The sequence below is a fragment of the Lolium rigidum genome, chromosome 3 (assembly GCF_022539505.1).
Source record: "Lolium rigidum isolate FL_2022 chromosome 3, APGP_CSIRO_Lrig_0.1, whole genome shotgun sequence".
In the NCBI taxonomy this organism is placed as follows: domain Eukaryota; kingdom Viridiplantae; phylum Streptophyta; class Magnoliopsida; order Poales; family Poaceae; genus Lolium; species Lolium rigidum.
Window position 1 is genome coordinate 247,456,110 of NC_061510.1, and position 9,591 is coordinate 247,465,700.

The 9,591-nt window shown below is 41.8% G+C and overlaps 1 protein-coding gene across 1 annotated transcript; it reads right to left on the reverse strand.

Moving 5' to 3' along the window:
- Nucleotides 1–5,092: 5,092 nt before the first annotated feature.
- LOC124696324 (probable UDP-3-O-acylglucosamine N-acyltransferase 2, mitochondrial) lies at nucleotides 5,093–8,391 on the reverse strand. The gene is made up of 10 exons (XM_047229056.1): nucleotides 8,271–8,391; nucleotides 7,962–8,157; nucleotides 7,782–7,858; nucleotides 7,368–7,417; nucleotides 6,866–6,930; nucleotides 6,578–6,629; nucleotides 6,418–6,488; nucleotides 6,248–6,314; nucleotides 5,607–5,678; nucleotides 5,093–5,512 (listed from the first exon to the last, which is right to left on the reverse strand). The coding sequence occupies exons 1-10, from the start codon at nucleotides 8,389–8,391 to the stop codon at nucleotides 5,438–5,440; spliced, it is 846 nt and encodes a 281-aa protein (XP_047085012.1). The 3' UTR covers nucleotides 5,093–5,437.
- Nucleotides 8,392–9,591: the final 1,200 nt, after the last annotated feature.

Consider the following 9,591-nt stretch of genomic DNA (forward strand, 5'->3'; position numbering starts at 1 on the left):
TACTCAAGTCTTGAACGGTACGGGGGTTCCGGCCGATCGTCAGCGACATCGTCGGTCCGCTTCGTCTCTGGTGGCCTTGGGGCCTTGGAGGCGTGGCAAACCACGGCCTCTCGCCGGCAGGAGGGTTTTCATTCTTTTGTTAGATTATTTCAACGTCTTTTTCAAGATGATGAATCGGCGTCTACATCCAGAAGTCAGAGTAAGGTCCTCCCAACCCGTCCTCCTCGTCCTGGTGGTGCGCCTAGCATCGGCGGAGGGCGCGTGGAGTCTTGTGCCTAGCGGATCTGTTGGGATTCGGTTTGTCGTTATGTTCGTTGGTATGGTTGTCATCTTTGATGACAGTTGCTGCTCTGGTGCGCTGGACTTTTGGGGTCTTAGCACAAAGACTTCCCGTTTGTCTACTATAACAAGCTCTACTACGATAAGCTTTGCTCGGTTTCGGTGATGGAGGGGCGAGGACGGCGACGTGTCTTCAGCTCGTGTCAGTATTTATAGTCGTCGCTAGGTGGTCGAAAGACATACTTGTATTTTTTATTACTTTTGGATCTGTTTGTACTAATTATTAATGGATTTGCAAAATTTTCACAAAAAAGCAGATATAGATGTGTAGAAATTCTGTGTTATCTTTGCTATTAAATTGAAATAGATAGCTGTCTAGTGTCACACGTGGACCAGTTTTATTCAGGCCAAAACCGAAAACAACAACCAACACACACCTAGGCCCGTAGTTTTGACCGTATCTTCTTAGGTCCCATAAAAAACATGCACATGACTCGGTTTGTAGGGAGTGGTTTCTTACCTAATTCGGATGTAAGAGCATCTCTAACAGAGCCCGTAAAAACCACATGTGCGTCATGGACAACAATGTGGGACTCGCGAAGATTCAATAAAAATACCGTAATAATCACACCAAGTTCTAAATATAATGTGTACTGCAAAAATATTGATGCATATACCAAGTGAATAATGTATGTTGGGTGTACGTGCTTCTTAATAAAAAAAAGTTAACTTCAAAGTTTCATATTTAAAAAATAATTCACCCATGGTACATATCTGTGTCGGAGCCAAGATTTTTATATTGGATATTCGGTGTTCAAAAAAATCCAGCGCGTCCATATATACAATATGTAGGTTCACAATTTAAAGAACATATCTACAAAAAAAATATTTAGGAGGATTTTATATTTTCATCTTCATTTTGGCTTTCAACCTCAATGGGCGTTGACATCGGGAGGTGGCGTTTTGGCTCATAGGTGCATATGCACCTATTATACAAAATAATTAAAAACTAAATTTAAAATTATTAAAAAATTCTGAAATAAAATTTGTGGTGTACATCCTAACATTCTATGTTCGTACATAAGTTTTTGTAGAAAAACAACATTTTATGTGGCATGTAAAAAAGACAAAAAATATCATGTATGTAGTCGTGTTGGAGCAACACGAGGCACAAAAAAAAAATTCCCCGAAAACTTGTGTATGAACATAGAATATCTATCTATGCATATAAAAAAATTGACACTTCAAAATGTATTTTCACACAACAAGTTCATATGCACCTGTGAGTCGATTTGGATTTCCCGTTGAAGTCGATGTTATCTGGGAGTGGCGTTTTGGCACCCGGGAGCATATGCTCCCGGTTTTTAAACTACATTTTAAATGCACTTTTGAAATGTTGAAAATTTTGAACACAAAATTTAGTGGATACATTTCGAAATTCTACACGTTCATAAAGTGGTTCCACAGAAAACCGACATTTTGAGTGTCATCTGTAAAAAAGACAAATTTTTCTGTAAAAAAAGGTTGTGTACGAGATGTTTTGTTTATCTTTTTCACACAAGTCACAAAAAATATCGGTTTTTCGCAAGATTTGATGTGCACACGTAAAATATTGAATTTTTTTTGAACATTTCAAAATATTTTTCCGGTGGGAGGAGCATATGCTCCCATGTGCCGAATTGAATTTCCTTGCTTTCTTTGCAGCTTTATCCCACATGCATTTCAAATCACTACATTTTTGTCTTGTTTCCGCTTGATCTTGATTTTTCAGACCTGCAAATAATTGTTTAACTAATTAAGGAGAACCTCACTTAGAGAAAATCAAAATAGAAATTACAAGCGAAGCAATGGGTGATCACTGATGAATTCACGGATTCACAAGATCGCCTCTGCCGTGGAAGACGTACGTACTGGTTTGGATGAAGGCGATGGGCAGCGGCCAGGGGGCGGGGCAGGGGCCAGCGGGAATTGGTCGGTTCACAGAATTTCTGCAGGGACGAGCGAGATGGATCGATTTGCTAAGAAGATGAAGCGGAGCGGTTTCGTATGAGATTCTGGTACATATTACCTTGATACTTGTGCCAATTTTCAAGCCAAAATACGGTGGTATTTGGCCTACACAAAACAATTAGAAATTTGTATATTGTGAACAGTGTACTTGTAATCCAATCAGTATAGTGTCATATGGACATTTGTCATTTTCATGTAAGCTACATATAATAGTGTTTCTTTTTTAAAATTGTATAAGTAAATGTGAAGGTAATACATGCAAAAAAATCATTTATTTTTAAAAAAAATCAAAAATGGCATTTTTGGTGTCATATGGACATTAGCCCTTTTTTGGAAAACATTTTTCTCCGAACTTCCGCGCGTGTGCTTGTGAAAAACAGTACTCACCGGACGATTGCTAACAAGTACAGAACATAGCCGAACTTGAGTTTTAGTTTGTTAAAGGATAACTAGCAAAACGGTCTGAGACTAGATGATCACAAGACACCCACATGGAGGGCAACCGGTCGCTAATTAGTCCATCTTGGATAGAAGTCGTACTTTCGGATTCTTTTGCCCAAGACATCCTCACCTGTGCCCACGAGGTCACCAAGGGCTATGGATAGACGCACGGAGGGCATGACGTCGCCAATCAACATGGATGACGCATACGAGATCATCTCTATTGTAGAAGCCTCTCTCATTATTGCGCAAGGAGTTCTGCACCGACATTGCTGCTTTCGTAGAAACCGCAGGGGTAATAATGGAACCAGTTAGCTTTGGGTGGAGACGCGTAAGCTCAGGGACGGTGACGTGGTAGAGTCTCCGGTGCAAGAGGCTCGCATCGGGCCAGCAATTATCGGCCGTTTTGGTTATCTGGCTTCGTCCGTGTTGTTGCACGAACCGGTTCTCAAAGCACCCTCGGGCCAACCGCTGGAGGAACGTCCGGATCGACCGTTTCTAGCGAGCCACACTCGTGTCCGCAAAATTCGACAACGCCACGTTCCCGCAGATCCACCGCGGGAGATGGCGCGCTGGCGTGGGATGGCAAAATCTCGGAGGGATGAATTCGGTCACCGCGCTCCAAATTTCGCCACGGTATATAGGGGCGGCTCTCTCACCACCAAATCCGAATCCCCCATTTTCCCCCATTTCGAGGTCATCCACCCTTCCCGGTCTAGCAAGATGGCCAGCTCTTCCTCACCCGCACGGTCAGCGAGGCTTGCGACAGCGACGGTGGTTGTGGCGGCACCCGGGAGACGTCTATACACCGTGCGTGTGTAGAACTGCGGAGGCGCGACACTTGGAGCACTTCATTGTTGGAATTCTTCACGACCCCAAGGTGAGCGTTGACGTACAACTTCATCAACAAACATTCATTGTGAATGTTAGGCTTTTCGGTCTTTAAAGATATGAACATTGATCCCCTCCGTTACTTTGCATCTCCATAGAATAGATCTTAGCTATGTATATCTATTATAGGAAATTTTTTGTTTTCTGCATGGAAACCTAACATGTACAGGCAGGCGACTTAAGCGTATTTGCCGGGCTCCAGTCGAGGTGGAGCCAAAGCAAGGAAAGAAAGTATTCTCGTGAATACAACTATGCCCCATTGCACGCGGCCATTAAACGAAGTGGTCGGCTGCCACAGGCGACCGTTAGGCGGACTACTATTCGCGTGCCGGGAGGGCACACGACTAGTAATAGATACCACTGGGGGATACCGGTCGTGGGTGGTAGTCGAATTACACATGCAAGCGGTAGACGATGCGGGGTTGGGGGGTTTCTTTTCTATTTGCTTCCTTTGAATATTTTTGGCACCTCTGCTCCATTTGAAATTTTAAGATTAACTTCCCAAAGACGAACATTGCACTGGACCCTATTGAGAACACACATATAAAGTATGTGCATTTCTTTAAGAAAATAAATCAAATTATTATATACAAAATGCACAAGTATACACTCACACTTCCTGTCATCGACGGGGACGCTCGCGTCTGCCAAGGTCATGTGTATATAAAGCTCTTCTTGAAAGGATTGTGTATTACTTAGTCTCTCCATTGTCAAATAAGTGTATGACATGTCTTAAAATTAGTGTATGACATGTCTTAAAATAAAATTTTATTAACTTAATTTGATCAACTTTCTAAATTAAATAGCAGCATTTTTGACACTAAAGTAGTATCGCCATATTCATCTTGACATGTAGTTCAATAATATAGTACTTTAATATCACATATGTTGCTATTTTATGTAAAAATAATTAAATTTAAAAATATTGAACTTCAAAAAAAAAAGTACACTTATTCGTTGACCTGCTGCTCGCCCACTTAATTTAATATTAGCCTTGCAAAACGCCTATCACACAACTCTCTATTAGCATGCGTCGCAATATCACGAGCTGAGAAACTTGCTTTTCTGCTCTTGTAAACTATTTTAATGATTTTTTTCCCTAAAATTCAATTAAGGTCACGTTCTCTACCAAAAATAACATATTTCGAAGTGTTGAATTTTTTGGGCGAAAAATTCTACATGTAATTGTCCACAATATATGTGGTCGTCAAATTTCGTGAAAAAACAATATATTTTGTTGCCTCTGTAAAAAGAGAAATTTTATCTTGTGAAAACCTTAATTTTAGCACTGAATTTTGTCTTTTTACGCAGGTCACACGATAAGTCAATTTTTCATGAAACTACTTTGTGGGCACGTATCATGTGAAGATGTACACGCAAATTTTTGTTTCAAATTTTTGAACATTTTAAAACGTGTCTAAGATGCATTTTAAAATAAAAAGAGCATATGCTCTCAAGAGCCATGAACCCATGACACCACTCCCATTTTTTCCTTCTGGTATTAGCCGATTGAAATCATGTGATCAAATTCTGGCAGAAGAGACTGACAATCTGTCTCAACTACAATCCGGTTACAGGGATCAGCGATGGCGCTTCTCCCCAAGACCGAAGCCGAAATGGATTCCCGGCAGAGAGATAAATACACCCAGCGCGTTGCCATCATCCCCTCCCCAATCTCTATCAAATCAGCCGCTTATTTGCGTAAATGCATAGTGCAAAGCCATGTATTTTAATGCTAGCTGTCTAGTGAGATAATACAATTTCCCATCAAGAGGATCAAGTTACAGCACATTTGGATCACGCAATAGCGGAGATACTATCTTCTGACGACATGTTTCTTCGAGAGTAACCGCAAGTTCACAGTTTGCCGGCGCCATTCATTTACCGGGACCTAAATTCAAAAAACATAATGAGTACTTAGTAGCTAGAGGGGTAAGGAACAAGAACCTTAACTTGTGTGGTTGTTGCTATAATGAAATGCTTACAGCTGGAAATCCACCATAGTCACCGGGATTTTGAATGTCCTTTGTTGCTAGACTATTTGCTGCAAGTCGAACCTGCAATGGTATCGATGAAAATCAATTTGTGAGGGCTGTGAAAATAGAGTAGTGGGCAGGCAAAATATAATGTTATCAGCTAAGTCTTGTTTAGATGTCGGGATCAATGTTGTCTAGATACTTGATATGAATATCAACAGGGAAGAAATGTATGTTTCCCTGAGCATTTGTTTGCTGTCACCACTAAATATGAAGATGAAATCTTGCATGAATTTCTTACATCTCAGTCAATTACTTATTACTTAACAAGAAAACATAAGAAGTGTTTTCATGCAATAGGGAAGAAATGTATGTTTCCCAGAGCATTTGTTTGCTGTCACCACTAAATATGAAGATGAAATCTTCCATGAATTTCTTAGATCCCAGTCAATTACTTGTTACTTATAACAAGAAAACAGAAGTGTTTTCACTGCAACTCAAATTAGTTTTGAACAGCCTTTGGTCATGAGAGTATTGCGAGTAATGCAGCTAGGTTGTGGCGCATGACAACACACAAACACAGAATTATGTGGAACTTACAAGTATTATGCACTCAAAATATGACAAAGTACAGAGTCAGAAAACCGCACCTTAGAAGCAATGGTGACATGATCCCGGATTGCCACCCGACCACCTAATGTGACATAGTCCCCCAACCTGTGTGTACATAATGGGAAAGTTCTCAAAAGGTGGACAGGAGGGATTATATGACACACCTAAGAGAATGAACAATTCGTCAATGAGATGAAGGTATACATACGTTGCAGAACCAGCAATCCCAACTTGTCCGCAAATCATACAGCACTTTCCAATTACCACATTGTGACCTATCTACAAAAGGATACACCAATTAATAGAACAAAAAAGCACAAAAGAATCTCATCAATAAGGTGTTCTTTGGATCGCAGGGGAATCAATACCTGAACCAGATTATCAATCTTGGTGGCATCTCCAATTATTGTGTCTCTCCAACTGCAGTTAATAAATATTTATGAAAGTTGTCAGTAAGGATCAATCGCAATCAATTGTATAATGGCATGGAAAGGGTTGATAGTAGAAAACATTAGGCATCTTGAGAACAATTATGGACTAGCCAACATAACATCCGCCTTAACCAAGCTACACATCCTCTCAAATTCTTAGGGCATGCAACTATCCAATACTCACAGTACATGATTTTTCATCAGGATTAAGAAGGGACAAGTTACCTTCCTCTGTCAATGCATGTATTTGCACCTATCTCCACATTGTCACCGATTCTTGCATAAAGTACCTGAAAAATACAGAGCTATTCGATGGAAGCCTACATTTTGATTTTGATAACCGTATATAGCATATGCATAAGAATTCTCAAACAATACCACATTTAGAGTCAGTCATTTCGTAGGTGCTACTTAGTGAGCATATATTTCGACAAATATTTTTTCCATGTCAGAGAATTATCTCTGGACTTCCTATTTTCTGCTAGACGACATGCAAGTACTTGAAACGTCAAAACATTCAAACTCAGGTTTTCCTTAGCTATACAAGATGAAGCCGCTCAGATACCAAAGTCCATCTATAGGGTGGCATTGCACATTTGCTAGAATAGGTTTAAAAAACTCCTTGAGCTCTGAACCCAATATTGCACCACCATGTCAACTTATACTCAGTAGTGATCCCTAATCTTCACAGATTATCCAGGAAGTTGTGATAGTGGTGAGCACTAACCTGTGGTTTCTTCTTGACTTGCCCATCCTCGCCCACAAAGAAACCAAAACCTAGAAGAGATACATCAGCAGTCGACACTCATAATCTTACATAGCATCAGAATAAGTCCTACTGTTTGACAGTAGTAGTATATAAACCCTTATTTACCATCCGCCAAGTATAATAGAAAAACGTATGAAATTCTAACAAAAAACAGTCCAAGTAAGCTTTGATGCCCCCCACAAACTGAGATGTACTATGTCACTTGCCAAAAGGCCTAATAAACTGGAAAGCTGTGATCAGCTCACAATCTGCGTGTTACTACCATATCATTTTCAAGTATGTGAAATAATGCAGCATGTTCTTTGTAGTGTTGTGGAACATACTATGTTTACAGCATGACATATTTACAACACTAGGTGAACAAATGCTCACCATCTTGACCGATGCAAGCGCCATTGTGGATAGTACAGAACTCGCCCACGGAACAGTTGCTCAAAACAACATTGTACCTGCACATGTACACAGACAAGTCATTTGCAGCAAATGAGCACTGCCAGTCAAAACAGATTTTGCTCTCATGCACACTCAGATGAAACTGGACAAACAGCGTACCCAATCCTAGTGGACTGACCGACAGACACCGAAGGCCCGACCACGGTGCCAGACCCGACAACGACCTCCTTGCCAATCACAGCACCGGAATGCACCACGGCGCCGGCCTCCACCACCGCGGTGGGGTCGACGGACGCCGCCCGGTGCAGCACGCCCCCGCCGTTGCGCCACGGCACGAACTCGGCCGCCCCAGTATCTGCTCGGGTCATTCAGGAAGAAGCCAGCCGGCAAAGCAAGGTCACACTACAGACATCTCACAAGTACAGTAGAAAAATGGTCAGCGCCAATGACTGCTCGACAGTTCACTACCGTGAGAAGCACTGGACGCGCCGTCCCCCAAGAACCGCGCGAGCCAGCCGGCGCCGTGGGTCGGACGCAGGAGCAGCTCCGCCGCCGCCTTGGCGGTTGCTCTTCGTAGGATGGCTGCCATCGATAATCCCCTTGCTGTTGAACCCTACAAAGGGTTCTTTTTTCAAAAATATACAGAGGTTTTGGGAAAGAGGAGGCGATGGCAGAGCGCGAGGCCAAAGCTGGTTTGGTTTCGGTGGCAGGGGAGAGGAGCCGGCGGCGGTGGGCGGTGGCCGAGGAAGGCGACGGCTGCCGGCTGCCGGAGGCGGAGGCGGGGACTGGAACGGGGCGTTTCCAACCAGAAGGCCACCGTGGTGTCTAGAGCCCACACAGCTTTGGTGCCTCTCTGTCGGCCCAATCAAATCTTACCTAACATAAGCTTTTCCTGCAACGTACTTCATGACTTGGTTTTTTTTTTTTTTGAACTTCAATTCATAACTTAGTTCTTCTAAAAACACCACAAAATGGTTCCTCTACAAAATTGATTATAAGTAAAAAAATTCCTTTGAAAAGGCGACCACAGTACTACAGTTAGCAAAGAAACCATCGAGTTTGTTGTCCTAGCTCACATTGTTCTAAAATCCACTAAATGTTCTATCCTTCATCAGCGAATTAATGTAGCAATACCACTAACTTCAGTCTCCTTTTATATGCCCAAACAATTTGCTTCCACCATGGCAAATAGTCTAACTTAGACTAAATTGCAGTCCAGCTCCTTCTCTGCAATTAATTAATTATTCCAGATGTCAAAATTAAAATAAGTCTATCCGATTTTCTTCCCATCAATTCATCAAAAAAAACGTTGTGTTTGGATGCAGCACATTGGGCCTAGAATTGAATGGGACTGCTAATTGCAATTCAAATTATGTTGTTTGGATGTGCTTCGAATTTGCTGTTGGAATCAAAGGGCGTAGCCAATTCCAATCCATGTTTGGATGGACAAACCATAAAATTTGATAATTTGTTCTGCTTTGGAAAATATAAACTTGTGTACATGTAAGAAAAATTAACATCATATAGCATCATATGAGAAGCCATACCACTAGCGATTCATCTCTGCTGTGAACTCTAAAACCATACAGGAGGCAATGATGAGAATTTGTTGTAGTGCCCTCAAGCAATCTGAACAACTAAAGCAAGCTCGTTGTCGCATAAATTCTATTATAGTTATCGCTGCGAGCAGGCAGGAACTTGGCGATGCAGGCACCAGCGGACGAAAGCACCCCGCGGCTCGCCACAAACCAACCACAACCATTAACGTCCTGTGGCCACAACCCATAGC

Bases quoted from the DNA above. Each gene is read 5' to 3' on its own strand.
- LOC124696324 (XM_047229056.1), bottom strand. From the start codon at position 8,391: ATGGCAGCCATCCTACGAAGAGCAACCGCCAAGGCGGCGGCGGAGCTG. The intron at 8,158-8,270 runs GTAGTGAACTGT...TGACCCGAGCAG, and splicing joins CGCGTCCAGTGCTTCTCACG to ATACTGGGGCGGCCGAGTTC. The intron at 6,489-6,577 runs GTATTGATTCCC...ATCCTTTTGTAG, and splicing joins AGATTGATAATCTGGTTCAG to ATAGGTCACAATGTGGTAAT.